Genomic DNA, 17983 nt, shown 5'->3' with positions numbered 1-17983 from the left:
AACTTCGCTGCTGAGGAAAGGCCCAAAGAGGCGAAATCCGCTAAACGCTGAACCACCTTATCTATAAGAAAACTAAAATCAGAAACTTTTCTGCGCCCTAGATCCACTGGCAGACCTAAGTAAGAACCCAGTGTGGGCTTACTTTGAAGCTTTAGACTTCGAGCAAGGAAATCCTTATAGTCCTCAGGAGTATTGGGGCTAAATTTAACAAAGGATTTTTGTAAATTAATCACCTGTCCAGACAAAGAGCAAAAATCTGATAGAAGACCAGAAAGATTTTCATAGGCTTCAGGAGTAACCTGTAAAAATAATAAGGAATCGTCAGCAAAGAACAAGTGAGAAACCATAGGAGCACTTCAGGAAATGCAAATTCTTTTGAAGAGGGACGCTCTTTCCGCCTTTTGAATCATAGCAGACAAGATTTCCATGCAGAGAACAAATAGATAGGAAGAAAGAGGATCGCCTTGACGAAGACCACATTGAGGACGAAAAGTCTGAAGAGGATTCCCATTAACCAGTACTTGATAAGAGACTGTAGAAACACATTGACGAATAATGTGAATCCAATAAGGCGGGAAACCATAAGCTTGGAGTAGTCTAAACAAAAACTCCCAATTAACCCTGTCATAAGCCTTATTCATATCCAACTTGATAGCTGCATAGAACCTCTTCTTAGCTTTCGACTTATTCATGAAGGAAATGACCTCGTGGGCTATTAAAGCATTATCCGAGAGGAGACGACCCGGGACAAAAGCATTTTGAAAATCTGCAACCAGACTAGGTAACACCTGACGAAGACGACTGGTGAGACACTCTTAGCAGCACATTTGTAAATGACATTGCATAAACCAATCGGGCGAAACTGAGAGATAAGTCCACCTTTGGAATTAATGTCAAAAAAGTACGGTTCCAATCTTTCAACAAATAACCATGAGCAAAGAAATGTAGAACCGCAGTTGTCACTGATGGGCTTACCTCATCCCAACAGTTTTTAAAGAAAGCCGAGGGAAAGCCATCGGGACCCGGAGATTTATTATCATCAATACTAAAAATGGTTGTCCTAATATCCTCCAGAGAAAAAGGCTCCATTAGAAAGTTTTTTTATTGTGAGGTTAGGGAAGGCAATTGGAGACTATCCCACCATTCCTCATCATAAGAAGAAGCAGATGCCGAAGTTGTGAATAGATCCTTGTAGAAGGCTTGGGTAATAGAAGCTATTTGATCAGGGTTGCGATGCCATTCTCCGTTTGAATCTCTGAGACCAAAGATCCTATTATTTCTTTTCCGAGATTGAATAGAATAAAAAAGAAGGACAAAATGCGAATCCCCGAGAGCATCCCATTTTATCTTAGCTTGTTGTTGCCAGAAAATATAAGCAGCCTGTGCTTCTGCGACTTTCTCATTCTTAGTGGAAATAAACAGACAGCGATCAACCCGAGTATCAAGAAATCGTGAGGCTTGGTGAATGTCAAAAACCAGTTGTTTCCAGTTAATACCCCAAGCTTTCTTATGAGAAATACACCAGGCTAAAAGACGATCTCGAGAAACCGAAAGCTTTCTTTATAAAGCAAACATGGGAGATCCAGGAAAAAACATGGAAAAAAACCGAAGAAATAATGTCGTGTATGGCTGGAACAGATAAACACCAGTTTTCAATTTTATAGAGTCGCTTAATATCAACAGAATCAACTGAATCGGCTAGAATAATTGCGGCGTGATCCGAAAATAAAATTGGCTGATGAGTAAGTCTAGTGTCAGGATATTCCAGAAACCAGGTGGGGGAGGCATAAGCTCTATCTAAACGCTCAAAAATAGGATCCGAATCAAGTCTATTATTAGTCCAGGTATACCGAGGTCCCGAAAAAGGAACATCTACTAGATCCAAACCCATACGCCAATTTATAAATTCCATTTGCCCTGGAATTGAAAGGTTACCTCCTAACTTGTCCGAAAAGTATTCCACCTGGTTAAAATCTCCAATAATGATCACATTTGAAAGTGATTCTATAATGTTACTAATCAAGTACCAAATCTCCGAACGATTAGTAACATGGGGCGAACCATACACAAACATCACATGTTTTATTTCATCTCCTTGTACTAATTTACACAGATATACATTTTGGGAACTATAAACAGGAACTAAACCTAACGGAGTAAACCAGCAAATAAACATACCACCGCTAAGGCCATCAGCATCAATGCCACAACAACCCAAAAAAGGCAATGATGCTAATTTCCGCACAACACATCTACAGAAAGCATAGTTTCCAAAAGACACAGTATATCTACACCATGAGAGCGGACTAGAGAGGTAATATAAGGAATTTTTTGGGAGTTCGCCTGTCCTAAACCCCTACAATTCCAAAGTGCCACTTTCATCCCGCATTTGGTGACCTTTCCCGGGAGGTCACCGATCCCTCAGAAGACTCAAGAGAGATAGAAGAAACATCGGCCTTGCGTTTCTTGTAAGGAAGAAAACAAGAAAGACAAGGGGAAGTTGAGTATTGTTGCTGCTGATCATCTGGAAGAGGAGGGGAAGAAGGAGAAAGTGCGCCACCCGCGCACTTACGAGGCCCTTGTTGCTTAACCCATTCCCACATTTTCTCTCCGCTCTTTCTCAATTTAAGACTAGAATAAGTCTTCAGTTTGTTTCCAACTTTGCGCAAAGGAGAACAGGCTGAAGATTTAGATGGAGAGGAAACAACAGTATCCTCCATTGGCGGCGAAAAAGGCGGTGAGCAGTCCATTGGAACCACTGTGTCCGAGACAGAGGAATCCAAATCGGGACCCAGAGAATCATGCTCACTAGAGGTTGATTCGCAATCAGGTTGGAGAGCAGGCTGAAATTCGAACGCTTGTGAAGAAGAATCGGCTATATAGCCTGAGACGGCGAAGGTGATGGTGAATGAGAATTCGCAGCCGCCGTCGTCCCCTCCCAATTACTTGGGCCAGCCCCAAATGGATCTTCGAAAATCGGACCGGAAGGGCCTAAAGGAGGAGGTGAAAATACGGTAAATCCGAATTCGGAATAGGCACGACTTGATCCAAATTCAAACCCACTTGAGAAGCTTGAAAATATGGATAATTAGAAAAATTGGACTAGCCCAAGTTTGGAACATTAGAATATCCATTATAATATAACCCATTCGTAGAAGGAGAACTGGGCTCTGAGGAAACAATTCTGGAACTCAAGGCCCAACCTGAGTTATGACGGCCCACATGTCCAAAACTTGAGGCTGCTTGAACATTGTTAGACAAATCTTGAACATTAGAAGAGTCCAAGAACTGCCGCCAGCCATCACGTGAGTCATTTAGACAAGAATTCCCTTCTTAATTTCCTGATCCCCAACTCACACCATGATGCCAACCATTCCCATCGGAATATGCATGAGTGACACGTGGAGTTGAAGTGTCAACATAGTCTTGAGTTTCAAGATGTTCTCGAATAGAGCGAGTATTGCCTAAGTGTCTCCGCCTAACTTCATGTTGACGGCTCCGGAAAACACCAGACTCCGGTGGTGGAGAAAGACCTGGAAAAAAGTCTGCCATAGCATGATTATTAACAGAGGAACCTGAACGAGTATCGTCCGAGGCCAAGGGAAAGCCTAGACCACCACTGTCATAATCAGACGGTCGAGAATCAGCAGAATTTTCCATCGGATCCTCATCATCATAATCACCAAAGAACACTGCTGTGGTCCAATTTGCACGAACTGGGCGAATGCCTCGCACGACATTAGAATATAAATTGGTATCGGTAGGACCATATAGCACACGAGCGCCGCTTTCGTGGAGCTGACGAAAGCGAGCCTCTAGATGATAATTAATTGATGCTTGTTCCGAAGTACAAAAATTCCTACTATGCCCGACAAAACCACACTTTTTGCAAAATCTAAAGATACCCTCGTATTTAAAACGAACCCACGTGACTTGATTATTAGTAGTAGGAAAGTAACAACCAGGAATCAAGGGCAACGATAGGTCAACTAGAATATTAACACGAGGGTATGGAATAAGAAATTGACCGTTAGAGTCATCCACCATAGTTACCTCTCCAACATGGGATAAGACAATTGAGGCTATATCCAGAGTAGAATAACGAACTGGAAGACCCTCCACTTGAACCCATAAGTCAACCAAGTGAAGGTTGAGATTGAGAGGCACCGAGTGACCTCGAAGCCTTTGAAGAACAAACAAACCACCTCGGAAGTGAACCCACCCTCTAGAGTCAAGTTCCTCAGCATCCGCCTGAGTACCACAAAAAAAGATGTAATCACGACCATATGGAAAGAAACGAACAGGAGCACGCAGGTGCCAAAATCTTGAAACAAGTCTCTGAATCATAAGAGGATTGTAATCGGTTCTATCATCCCAACAACGGCCTATAATACTACAATTCCAATCTAAGTCCAAATCATCATCTAGAGGAGGAGGAGGAATATAATCCTCTCCTATAATATGAGGATAAACGAAAGTAGTAGGAACAACAAAACGAGACATTATTAGAGGAACTATTAAGTTTAGAAAAGGAAAATGAAGAACAGGAGCAGGAAAGCAAAGAAGTTAGCTGAGTGCATCTAGGCGCATAGGGACTATATATTTGGCATGTACATAGGAAGACAATCTAGAGTTCGGTGGTACATTTTCTCTTTTATTTTAGTATAGTAGTACATTTTTGTGTACTACTATATATGTATAATGTACCATTAAAATATAAGTTATTTGAATAGTATTTTTTATGTACTATTATACAAGTAGTGGTACTTTTTGTCATCATATTTTTCACCTTCAGATTCCCAATATTTACAAAAATGTCATCCTATTTGCATCCTTAATACATAGGGACTATGCGCCTAGAGTTTTCCAAGTTAGCTGGGGTAAGAAGAAAGAAGTTTAGAAAAGGATTATGTGTGAGGGTTTCTCACTCTAAGATTTTCTCTCACTAGGAGTTTTAATTTGCTTGTCAAAGAGGGCAACTCATCCAATATTTTGTGTTACAAAAGGGTGTGTTATGTGTAGTATAAGTAGAGTGGTCAAATTGAGTGATGCAGTTTAGGTCCAAAATGATTTTTGATGGATCTAGTCACTTCAAGTACAGGACATACTAGCTTTGCTTGTCGTTTCAGAGTTAATCAGATTAGTAAAGGCCTGTTCTTATACGTTTATTTTCAGTTCAATTCAGTTCATAATTTCCTTCTCTTATAATATATTCATTTCAGTTCAGTTGAATTCAGCTTATGAAAACAGGCCCTAAGTCATGTCTGCAAATTAAAACGAAATTTTTGTAATTTATTTTAAACTTGTGCCAAAATTGTGTAGAACATTAAATGAGACACACCAAATAGAACTAACAATTGGATTTTGGATAGATAAATTAAAGTATGATATGGAGTACATATACGATTAAAGATTGAATTTACTTGTACATTTTTTCTTACATTGAGTGATGGATTATGAATAACAATTAAAACACACAGCTTTTTTTTTTTTTTTTTTTTTTTTTATATAGTAATTTTTATGGAGTAAAATTTAAATTACTTTCTTCCTTCGCAAATAAAATGTTTAGCTAATTGCTGTCTATATATTTTTTTTAATTAAATGTCAATAAAAAAACCCATGATGTTCAAATAATAAGTCAAACTGATCCAAACGTTAAAAATCGGACGGAGAATTTGAAGACGATTAGAAGTGTTAAATTCCAACCGAACTCGATCCGAAACCGAGCAACACAAAAAATATCCAATTTAAAATTTACATAGCATGAATAATTTAGCATCACTCAAGTTTAAAAATAAACCCGACCATTTGACCTCATCGAATCCAAGCCGAATATCGAAATTGACACCTCTAAATACCATTGATTATTGTCTTAAGTAATCCTTGGTAGAGTATAAATGTGTGCGAAAATGCCTAAAATCGACAAGGAGATACATATTTCAAGCTTGAGCCAACCACAAGTAGAATATGAAAATCTAACCAAATTATTTGAATGGAAAAATTGAAAACACGGAATACTAGGCAGCAAGTCATCCACGTGGAAAATAACAAAAATATTACACTATTCATTCTGACAACGATCTATTATTATTCAACTAATCCTTTTAAAAAAGATTTAATAATTTTTCATGAAATAAATTTATTTTCCTACCTGCTTTATTAGTTTGTCCCCTCCTTTAAATTGGCCCTTATTGCAGTGGAAAAATCTCACATTTAAAACACGTACACTTGAGAGATAAGCTTATTAATTTTAAGCTTGAGAAAAATGGGTTCATCAAATAATTTTGTTCTATTTTTAGTCATAGTTTCATCTTTTCTAGTTGTAATTTCTGAGGGTCAGCAAAGCAGTGTACCCGTTGTGCCTGGCCTTTCATACACATTTTATTCAACTAGTTGCCCTAATTTGGAATCCATTGTTAGGATTCATCTTCTTCAAGTTCTTGAGAATGATACTACTCAAGCCGCGGGTTTGCTTCGACTTCACTTCCATGATTGCTTTGTTCAGGTATATAATGCATTCAACTATTTGTTAATATATATGTACCTTACATGTACTATATAATGCATCAAACAATAATAGATTTAATGTTATTTTCGCTTAAAATTAATATTTTGAATATATACATTGAAAAAAAAATTAAGCCTACATGGCTAATGTGGTGTATACGTACGGACCTAAGACTACTCTATCTGGAAATTTAATTTGTGGTACTACTAGTTAACGTAACTTACTACTTACCACTTGTTTAGACATCACTTGCTTCAAATCATTTTGTGTTATTGCTCACTTATTAATGTCCCTTATTTATCTTATTACTTGTTTTTCTCCCAACTTTCAGTTTATTTGCTTGTACTTATTTAGCAATTAATATCTTTAAGTACATAGAATTAAAAATCGAATGTTGAGATTTTACAAAAATACTTTGAGACAAATTAAATCTAGCTAATTAACATGATCCTAGACATTGTACTTGACAAAAATTATTTTACTACCTCAGTTTTATATTATTTACAACGATTTGACATAAATTAGAGAGGAAAAATGTCTAATTATTGCAAATAATATGAAACAAAAGTAGTATTTTTCTTATGTTTAGTTAGTACAGTACACTAATTGATAAAAATCTTCTATGACAGAAAGAAATCATAAGGAGTATATTGTTTTAGTCATAATTAATTTTTTTTTACAATTTCCTTGAAACTTGTGGTCAAATAATACTAATCGTGTTTATATATGCAACGTAAGGGATGTGATGCTTCAGTATTGCTAGATGGATCAACAAGTGGTCCAAGCGAGAAAAGTGCAATCCCGAACTTAACATTGAGGCAGGCGGCATTCAAGATTATAAATGATATACAAGCTCTAATTCAAAACCAATGTGGCCAAGTTGTGTCCTGTGCTGATATCACTGCTCTTGCCGCTCGCGAATCCATATTACTGGTACGAAACCTTATCTAGTATGGAGTACTTTATTATTTCTACACAAACATTTATGGTATATTTATGTTTGTGGTCCATTAGGAGTTGTTGTACTGTAGATCGAGAATGACGAGAAGTGAAGTACATTGATTGATAATAAGTAGACATTTTTAAGAAAATATCTTGAGATTGACTAGATTGGACCTTGCAATTGCACATAATAAATTTTACGGTAGCAATTTTATTGTACAGATTATATATCAAATTTGTGACACGACCTGACGTTGACCAAATTATAATAATATTTTCATATTTCATGTTTATGTCTAAATGCAATTTAGGCAAGGTCCTATATAAATCTATTATGGCTATAATGATTTTAAATTGGACTACTTTTCAAAGAATACAGTAATATTTGTTTTTCATCCAGTCGAATTAATTGACTTATGTATAACTTTTATCGTACGAGTAGTTGATTAGGAAAAGTAGGAATAAGATCTTTTGGGTTCAAATTGATGAAAGACCTCATATGCTTATGCTAGTATTAAAGCTAAAAAAAGATGCACAAATTAATTAAAATGAGGCATTATTGGGTGAAAATTGTACGATTGGTTCCCTTAGCCCTCAAATAAAAACTCATTTGTCTTTTAAACACGTAGGGCCTGTTCATTTCAGCTTAATTTCAGTTCAGTTTAGCTCTAATGAGTTCAGTTCATTTCAGTCCATCTTCTAATTTCCTTCTCTCATAAAATATTCATTTAAGCTCTATTAAGCTCAGTTCAGTTTAGCTCTAATCAGTTTAGTTAATTTCAGTAAATATGAACAGACTCGTAGTCAAACTAATAAATAAAATAAGTATAGCAATAGTATTTATCTTATATTTCAAGACAGAAAGAGTAAATTCTATATACTAAGGAAATTATCACATAGAACTTTTCATGAATTATAATTCTAACTATTTGGCATGTTATTTTGCAGTCAGGTGGACCATACTATAACATACCCTTAGGAAGAAGGGATAGTCAAAATTTTGCAACATCAAACGTTACATTAGCCAATCTACCACCACCAACTTTCAACACTACTCAAAATCTCAACTTATTTACCTCCAAAAACTTCACCGCAACCGATCTAGTCGCCCTCTCGGGTGGTCACACCATTGGCATCGGCCATTGTACGTCGTTCACCAACCGACTTTACCCCCAGCAAGACCCGAACATGGATAAAACCTTCGCTAATAACCTTAAGCTCACATGCCCTGCTTCAAACACTACAAACACTACCAATTTGGATCTTCGTACCCCTAACATTTTCGACAACAAGTACTTTGTTGACCTTATGAATCGTCAAGGCTTGTTTACGTCTGATCAAGATTTATATACCGATTCAAGGACCAAGAGTATAGTCCAAAGCTTTGCCGTTAACCAAACATTGTTCTTTGAAAAGTTCATAGATGGTATGGTTAAGATGGGCCAACTTGGCGTACTGACCGGATCACAAGGGGAGATTCGTGCAAATTGCTCCGCGAGGAATGGTAACAGTATGGGCTCTTGGTCTATTGTAGGTGATGAGCAACAAGGACGACTTGCTCAATACTAAAGATCATCAAATAATGTAATGTAACGTTCGAGTTTAAAGTTGTGTTTGTTTGTTTTGTGTGTTTGGTCATTGGCCTTCTATGTGTGTATTATGTAATAGAATAAGCTGTGCTTAGTATGATCATATCAAAGGTATTGGTTACATGTAAACTTATATTTTCAGTTGCATTGTAACCATCCTCGCTTCATGTAATATGATGCTATATGAGCTTATGAGCCTTTTGAATTTGTTGTCAACACCTTCATATTTTGGCCATGGATTGATCTCATGGACAAAATCACTAGGCCGAAAAAACGTTACACTTACAAAATTACTAATGCAAGCTGCAGCCCTTTTTATGATATAAACTTTACTTGTATGAGTTGTATCCTTTGGCCACTCTAGACATGGGCCACTTGAACAAGAGACACGCTGACACGGCACGTATGCTTACAAGGAACACGGCCCAACCCATACCCATATTTAGCAATCACATGAAGTTAATTTTTGTTTTGTTTTTTTTTTGTTTTTTTTTTTTTTGTTTTTTTGAGGGAACACATGAAATTAAATTCAGTTATAATAATTCTTATAAATGCGTGCCTAGCTTGCTTTCGTTGCACTTGTAGCAATGTAGCATTCCTTGATTTCGTTGTAGATGGCTCTGTTTCTCATTTAGATTTATCAGTATACCCTTTATTTCTTTTTAATTCTATACTTTTTGCAATTCCAGCATGACAAGGACAAATCAATTCTTTTTGAAATTGCTATTCTATACTTTGTATAACATTTATCATCCATTTTTCAATTGGTGTTATATACACCATGGTGCACCTAGAATTAGGTGCACCAGGCCCAATACGCGTCCAACAAACGGAGCCCAGACAAACAATCCACGCCCAACTATTGAAACCCACACGCTGACCACACCCAACACACGTGATTCGATTTTTTTTATAAAAAAAATAATTGTTCTGAATTTTAAACAACCATTTTATTTTTTTTTAATCATTTTAAAAATATTCTCTCTCCTCTCATAAATTATAAACTTCTTTCAATTAATTCATTTGCATTTCTCTCTCCTCTTTTCAATTTTCTCACTCATCTCTTCAATTTTCTCTCTCTAAAAACTGATAGTCTTCCATGGCGAACGATGAAGAACAACTAAAAACAACTTCAAAAAGGTGAACATCACTTAAATTACTTTAATTTTGATACGATTTCGTTAAATTTGTTAAAATAATTGTCGTTTTGATTTTTTTTTCTTTCAATTTTTTTTTTGCTAGAAAATCAGAAGTATCTACTCCTATATAAGAGGATGAAGATGATATGTAAGTAATTTATTATTTAAATTCACAATTTGAAAATTTTAAAATTGAATACTAATTTGAACCATAACTTTTTGAACAGGTTATTAAGCAAAATGTTCAAAGTCAAAACACCAAAAAAGAAGAAATTAGAAGATATATCTAAGTCAAGTCAAATTGTTGATCAAAAAATATTGGAAGAATTAGACAAAGAAATTTCAGAAAGTCCAACAAACATGTATATTTTGGTTTATATATTTCTTGATTAATGTTCATATACGTTGTTTGGTTTGAAATATAATTTATGTTTGTACAACACAAAATAAACCACTGAACATCGCTTATAAACAAATGAACAACCCACAATTCCATGTTTATGTTTGTATATTTGTTTGCATGTTCATTGATTTTAATTATTTTTTATTTTTGTTTGAACAACCATTAAGTAACTTGTGAACAACAAGAAAAAAACCACTAAACATCCCCCACTTCAATTTACGTTGGCATATGTTCTATTTAATATTGTGTTGAACACCCTTAAGAAACTTTTGAACAAAAAACATTAAACAGCCTCCACTTCAATTTATGTTCATATATGTTTTGTTTACTATGATATTCAATTTGCTTTACATTCATATATTTGTTTCAAATGTTAATGATATTGTTATTTTTTTTTTTATTAATAGTCCACTGAACCCACTTCAAAACCTTCTTAACAACATCCACAAACTTCTGAACCAAAGATGCCCATTGAAACAGAAAAAACCCATAAGAAAGAGAAGCCACCAGAAACTTCTGTACTACCTTCAGAAAATTCTGAACAACCTTCACAAACTTCTATACCACCCACTCCAGAAACTTCTGTTCCACCTCCAGAAACTTTTGTACAATCACCATAAAGTTCTGTACAAACACCATAAAGTTCTATACCACCTTCAAAAACTTCTGAACTTAGTGGAGGCAATGCTAACAATGCAATTGTGCCCATATAATTCATGTTTGATGTTCATATACGTTGTGTGTGTGTATATATACATACACACTTTAATTTATGAAGTAATAATTTGTGCCCATATAATTCATGTTTGATGTTCATATACGTTGTATGTGTGTATATATATATACACACTTTAATTTATGAAGTAATAATTTAATTTATGAAGTAGCAATTGTGCCCATATAATTCATGTTTGATGTTCATATACGTTGTGTGTGTGTATATATATATACACACTTTAATTTATGAAGTAATAATTTGTGTATAAATTATATTAAGTATTTTGGTATGATGAAATAATAATTTGTTTGGATGTTGTGTGTTTCCTTATTTTGTTGTTTAATATTTAATAATAAGCAAACCAACTACTGCACACCCTCAAAAAACTTTTAAACAACACAATATAACCACTGAACATCCCCCTAAAGAACAGTGAACAACCCCCACTTCAATATTTGTGTTCATATATTTTATGTTTCATGTTCATATTAATTATTATTTATGATCATATAGCTTATGCTTTATGAAGTTCAAATTTGTTTGGGTGTTCATTGTTTTTCATTATGTTGTTTATTTTTTATTAACAGTCCGAAGACATCTGAACTACCACCACAAACATTTGAACTGCCACAACAAACATCTGCTTAGCCCTCGAAAACATCTTAATAGCAACCAGAAGCCATAGAAAAGCCCCAAAAGAAATTAAAAAAGCCCTTTGAAACTTCTGAGAAGCAAAACTTCTGATAAGCCATTAGAAGAAACAGAAAAGCCCCCCTGAAACTTCTGATATGCCACTAGAAGAAACAGACTAGCCCTCTGAAACTTCTGATAAGGCATCAGAATCAAGTGAAAAGCCACCAAAGTCGTTTGTTCTTATGCTAATGCACATTGCTCATATTCTAATTCTTATTGTTCATATTTTTATGCTTATTGTTCATATTAATTAATATTGTTTAATTTGTTCATTCTAAATACGTATTGTTCATATTCTTATGCTTGTTGCTTATGTTATACTGTTGTTTTGATGAGTTCGTGCTCAAAAGAGAAATATTCTGCATCCAAAAAGACTCACCCTATCATTTTTGTATGGGCGAAGAAATTGGTACATGAATGAATAAAATGAATTGGAGAAAAGAGGAGGCAAGGTTACGAAATATGAGCTGTGTTGCTAGCTAAAAATCCAAATCCAAATAACATAAGAACATAATAAGGGCGTTGAATTGTGACAAAATATGTTCATAAGTTGTACTCTAATTGTTCATTCATGTACTATATATGCATGTGACAAAATATGTTCATTAATTGTACTCTAATTGTTCATTTATCATATTCATTTTCAATATAATAAATACATACCTATAGGTTTATTATCATGGTTCTTCATTCATTTTAAATTTCTTATTATTAGTTGATTTTTATTATTTTGTACTTAATATTTATTTGTCATTTACATGTTGTATGCCAGATTCTATGTTATTATTTTACATATTTTAACGTATGAGTTTGCTTATAAATCTTTCACCTCATACAAACCAGCTATCAACATATATAGTAATGTATTACCACTTTTGTTCTTTATTTGAAGCTATTAGCCTATTATACAAGGACTTATTACTATCTCGGTGAGAAAAAAAGCTATAATACAGGTATAGTACTATGTCCATTGATCATATGCTCTTAATAACAACTAATAAGAAAATACGTCTATTATGTTCATTTAAAAAAAAATTAGTGTTCAATTTATGAAAGTAGAATGTTCAAACTTAATACTCCATACTTCGTATCCACTTGTATAAAATTACTTAGCACTCGTATATAGAATGAATATATGTTCAAAACCAATGTAACATATAGGTTCATATATCTAATTAATAACAAAATATATAACAAATTCTTAACCACTTATTTAAAAAAAACAATTTTTTTTAAGCAAATGCAAAATATATATGTATGTTCATAAATAACATATGTTCATGAAATTACGTTAGAAGTTCAAATCAAAAAGCATAACCATTATAGCTCAAACACTACAAGAAAATAACATTTTCGTAGCGATTATTTTAACCTTTAGTATCGATTGTAATTGCAACAAAAAGATTTCCCAACGAATGGTCATTCGATACAATATCCTCCGTTGCCTTAGCCTTTAGTAGTGGTTTTCAATATCGCTGGGGTTGGCCTCAATAATCGATATGATAAACTACATCCAATCGTGGTGATTATTGTAGCAATTACAATCGCTATAAATGTTTAACTCATTTTCTTCCAAAAAAAAAACATGCGTATGATCTTTACAAGATTTGAACATGCAACCTCAAACTCTTATATTAAATGTTTCACCAATAAGTTATGACATATTTTATGTACTCTTTGTCAAGCAATATTTATATATCTAGTGTTGTAAAGGCTTTTCGTATCGATTTTTAGGATTAAGTGGCGATTGTAAATGATGCGATTTCTCAAAATTATATAAATGTGTAAAAATAGTGTGGATATGTATTATTATGTTTTCCGTATCGATTTTATATTGGAAAACCATGGCGATTGTAAAAATGATACGACATCCTTAGTTATTTCATAAACATACTTGCATATTGTAACGAATGTACAATCGCTACGAAATAATTGCCACGAAAAGTGATTTTTCTTGTAGTGAAAAGACTTCTTTATATGTTCTGACTTGTTTCTTTATTGAGTTAGAATAGATTTATTCTTTATTCACTGAAAAATATAATTAAAAATATATGTTAATAACCAATCTGTATATTAAGATGTTCATAATTCCTAAATATATGTTCAGAATTATAATTAAGATGTACTGTTCATAATGTTCATAGATCTAAAGAAATGTTCATAAGAAATGTATAGCATGTTCAGAATTATAATTAAGATGTTCAAAATTCCAAAATATATACCGGTAAAAATTTACTTACATAGGATACGTTTCATATGTTCAAATTTTTAACAAAAATGTTCAAAATTACCAAAATATAAACGAATACAGGAATGTTCATAATAAAATGAGAAAATGATCGATTCTATACACATGAACTAAATAAAAGGGGTTCATGTATTGAAAATTATATGAATGTGCGTGATTGTTTATTTTTTTTTTTTGACGGGATGCGTGATTGTTTAATTGATACCAAGCTAAGTTGATTTTTTTTTTTGATCAAATTAACCAAAGTAAGTCAGATATGACTATATGAGGATATACATTAACAACTTTATTACTTTCTCTCTCCAAGTTAGGCAACATTCACCATGAATGAAGCTCCACATACTCTGCAAGTTAGATATACTTTTCCTAATTAATTTCTTCCTAAATTAATCTCCTCATATAGCTAAAATCCATCGCCACCTATTTCGCCTCAACTACTCCGTCGAACCATCATCATCTTCTCCGGGAAAAAACCAGTCAAATATTAAATTAAATGCAAGATTTTTCCTCTCGATCCTATCTCATTAGTCGAATTTGCTTTTATAATGAAGGTAATTCCAGGAGAATTCCAGCCAAATTCAATCAAAACAGAGGAATAAACAATGGTGATAACCGCATTCAATATACGAAGAGAGAAAGATAGAGAAGAGAGAATATAGAGGAGAGAGAAATTATGTATGATGATTTAAAATCAGGTAAGTTTAAGAAGAAAATTGAAGAAAAGGAATTGAGAAATTAGAAAATAATTAAAAAAGGAAAGAACACATGAAATAGAAAAGGGAAGAACGTTGAGAATTTGAAAGAAGAAAGCTACAGCTGGCAACTACTAATTACGTGGCATCAACTCATTGGTGGTGCACACAATTTAAGGTGCACCATGGTGCATATTATAATTTGCGTCCATTTTTAGTTAAAATTTTGGTATGATCCGATTTTGACCTGAATTAAGAGGTTTGGACGCGACTTTTTCGGAGTGAAGTTGGGCCTCAATCGAAGGCTTGGCCCAAAATGGGTCTTTATTTTTTGGCAATTCAAAGCCTATTCCGGTCCATGATCACCTTTACGTTTAGTACATAATGCATCTTCTAGAAGGCCTAGAACTTGTTATTACATGACATTTAGTAAGGGTGTGTTATAGACTTGTACTTCGTAATACTTTTCCATCACAATCGTTCAATTTATGTTATAGTAAAAATAAGGTAGATCTATATTAATACGGAATAATAAGCATTGTTAATACATTTCGAAATGGAGAGTAACAATGGTCATATCTTATATGCACCCGTCCTAAAATCAAGAACTAAGAAGCTAATGAAAAGTGTAAACATCAATTATTAATTAATCAAGATTAGCAACACGTGTTAATTTTGAATTCCAAAGTAATAATATGGGAGTGAATTGATTAGCAACATCAATTTATTTTGTTTCAGTATTCATTCGAGATTACGTATATCCCTTACGGTTAGAGCTATTCATTTTTATTTATTATTTTCCAAGAAAATATCTTAAATTAAAATTAATTTTTTTTTTTTTTGATAAATAAAGATATTTAGTTACAATATAAATATCAAGAAAACCCATTTATGTTTCTTGATCTTGATAACCGACTTAACTGATTTCCCCAACAAAACTAACAGCTTGATAACAAACTACCACTATAAATATTTCAACAATCCATTTCTATTATTTACTTTCTTCTTCAAAATTATATATCCCTTCATTTTTCATCCATTAAAATCATCACAAACCTTAGCTTCTTTCTTTCTTTCATTCATTCGTTCTGTTCTATCATTTCTTATTACTACGTACTAAATTTCTTATTGCTACGTACTAAATTAGTAATGGCATCTTCGAGTTCAATCGAATGGAGGATTGTGGAAAGAGAGAAAAGAGGAGAAAGAGATGAGGCTAGAATATTCGCAAGGTCCGACAAACCCTTAGGAAGCGGCTCCTTCAAAAGAGTTTACTTGGGGTTCGATGAGATTAAAGGCATTGAAATTGCTTGGAGTAAGATACCATTTACAAGGGAAATAAAGAAGTCTGAGAGTTGTGCTGAAGCTGAATTATCGATGCCATTAGAACACGAAAACATAATTAAATGCTACGATCATTGGTTAGATAGACCCAACAAAGTCGTGAACATGATTACAGAGTATTGTCCTTCAGGGGACTTGAGAAACTACATTTTGAAACATGATCTTGTTGCTAATACCGCGTTGATCAAGAATTGGTGTAGACAGATTATAAGCGCGTTACATTATATTCATACTCGTGATCAGCCTGTTTGTCACCTTGACATTAACTGTGCTAACATATTTGTTAATGGTAGCACGGGCACGATTAAACTAGGAGACTTCGGAATCGCAAAGGAGTACGGTCAGCGAAGGGTTATAGAAGACATAGAGAAGTTTGGGGCTACAGTAGCAGAGATGGCGGATAGCAGAAGATTACTACACGGTGAGCTCAGGATGCGTCAGCTGGTATTTGGCCGCGGTGATTCGATGACTTACAAGTTGGCTGTGCTAGCCGGAGTGGAAAATAAAGAAATTGAGCGGTTTAGTACCAAGTGTCTCTCTCCTTCTCCAAGAACCACGGTATTGGAACTTTTAGATGACTCATTTTTTGCAGTCGATGTTACTGAAACATCGACTGCTAGTACTAGTAATGCTGCTGGTAATCTGAGTTTGACAGAATCTGTTCGACATCAAGTGGCTGAACTACTGCAGCCGCCTGCAGAAGTACTGAAGGAATTTGACAGTGGAGATAAGAAATTCAGGTTACAGGGGATAATGTCAGAGGATGTATCGATTTCTATTACTCTGAGGATTATTACTGATGGCATTGATATGGTTACAATGATGAATATTGAGTTCTTGCTTGGAGTTGATACAGTTTCTGATATCATGGAGGATATTGCAGTAGAATTTGACTCGTCTGCTGAAGAAATCGCGGTGGTTACAGAGAATATGGAACAACTCATAACAGAATTTCTGCATGAACCTCATGACAGTAACACAGAGCAGACACAAGACGGAAGATCTGACTCATCTGAGGATAATAGAAGAAGTAACAACAGGAAATGGAAGCTACCAAATTGGTTATGCTGCAATAAACCCAGATCAATTTGATTCTTTAGTAAAAATAGACTATTCAATGATTTTCTTTTATGTTAGTGTAATAAAGGTGACTATAATTTTAGGCATGTCAGAGATACTTTGAGTCTTAGTCTTAGTTGAGTCTTAATTGTATACGATTGCTCCACTTTAGGTCTAGCTACCTTTGTTTTGCTTTCTTTAATTTGTCGATTAATTGTCTTTCAATTTGTAAGTGTTTGATTTGGAAAACAGAACATTATGTTAGTGAGTTAGCTAGTTAATTTGTAGTTAAGTACTACAAGCATATATTGTGTAACAAAAGCTTTCCTATACAATATAATTAATACTTTTCTTACTATGATTAATGTTTTGTTTGTAATTGTATGATTCTTAGTACATAATTATTAATGCTATTTCTTAAGAGAGTAACAACATATGCACCAGCCCCTACATTTTAAGAAGTTCATTAAAAGTGAGACATTAATAAATTATTAATCAAGATTAGTAACAAATTTTGATTTATAATTCTTAAATTAGTACTCCCCTCGTCCCCAAATGTTCTTTTCATTTCTTATTTTGATACTATTCATAAGTTGGAAAATCTTCTAAATTATGATCAATATATAAGACATAACATATAATTATGTC

General features: G+C 34.0%; 3 protein-coding genes across 3 annotated transcripts; 2 read left to right on the top strand and 1 right to left on the bottom strand.

Moving 5' to 3' along the window:
• Nucleotides 1-1101: 1101 nt before the first annotated feature.
• Nucleotides 1102-2750, bottom strand: LOC110721052. Its single transcript, XM_021900170.1, has 3 exons — nt 2398-2750; nt 1607-2252; nt 1102-1506 (listed from the first exon to the last, which is right to left on the bottom strand). The coding sequence occupies exons 1-3, from the start codon at nt 2748-2750 to the stop codon at nt 1102-1104; spliced, it is 1404 nt and encodes a 467-aa protein (XP_021755862.1).
• A 3435-nt stretch (nt 2751-6185) lies between these two features.
• On the top strand, nt 6186-9255 carry LOC110721053 (peroxidase 12-like). Its single transcript, XM_021900172.1, has 3 exons — nt 6186-6505; nt 7247-7441; nt 8399-9255. The coding sequence occupies exons 1-3, from the start codon at nt 6266-6268 to the stop codon at nt 9017-9019; spliced, it is 1056 nt and encodes a 351-aa protein (XP_021755864.1). The 5' UTR covers nt 6186-6265; the 3' UTR covers nt 9020-9255.
• Nucleotides 9256-16081: 6826 nt separating this feature from the next.
• On the top strand, nt 16082-17368 carry LOC110721051 (serine/threonine-protein kinase WNK8-like). Its single transcript, XM_021900169.1, has one exon. The coding sequence runs from the start codon at nt 16082-16084 to the stop codon at nt 17366-17368; it is 1287 nt and encodes a 428-aa protein (XP_021755861.1).
• Nucleotides 17369-17983: the final 615 nt, after the last annotated feature.

The sequence above is a fragment of the Chenopodium quinoa genome, unplaced genomic scaffold, assembly GCF_001683475.1.
Source record: "Chenopodium quinoa cultivar QQ74 unplaced genomic scaffold, ASM168347v1, whole genome shotgun sequence".
Taxonomy (NCBI): Eukaryota; Viridiplantae; Streptophyta; class Magnoliopsida; order Caryophyllales; family Amaranthaceae; genus Chenopodium; species Chenopodium quinoa.
This window is presented reverse-complemented; position numbering and strand designations above follow the sequence as displayed.

What these genes read in the sequence shown, in the direction of transcription:
- LOC110721052 (XM_021900170.1), bottom strand. Translation starts at nt 2,750, where the DNA reads ATGGACTGCTCACCGCCTTTTTCGCCGCCAATGGAGGATACTGTTGTT. An exon ending in TCGGTGACCTCCCGGGAAAG is followed by an intron (nt 2,253 to 2,397) that starts GTCACCAAATGC and finishes TGCTTTCTGTAG; the next exon opens with ATGTGTTGTGCGGAAATTAG. An exon ending in TACACGACATTATTTCTTCG is followed by an intron (nt 1,507 to 1,606) that starts GTTTTTTTCCAT and finishes ATTTCTCATAAG; the next exon opens with AAAGCTTGGGGTATTAACTG.
- LOC110721053 (XM_021900172.1), top strand. Translation starts at nt 6,266, where the DNA reads ATGGGTTCATCAAATAATTTTGTTCTATTTTTAGTCATAGTTTCATCT. An exon ending in TCCATGATTGCTTTGTTCAG is followed by an intron (nt 6,506 to 7,246) that starts GTATATAATGCA and finishes ATGCAACGTAAG; the next exon opens with GGATGTGATGCTTCAGTATT. An exon ending in CTCGCGAATCCATATTACTG is followed by an intron (nt 7,442 to 8,398) that starts GTACGAAACCTT and finishes GTTATTTTGCAG; the next exon opens with TCAGGTGGACCATACTATAA.
- LOC110721051 (XM_021900169.1), top strand. Translation starts at nt 16,082, where the DNA reads ATGGCATCTTCGAGTTCAATCGAATGGAGGATTGTGGAAAGAGAGAAA.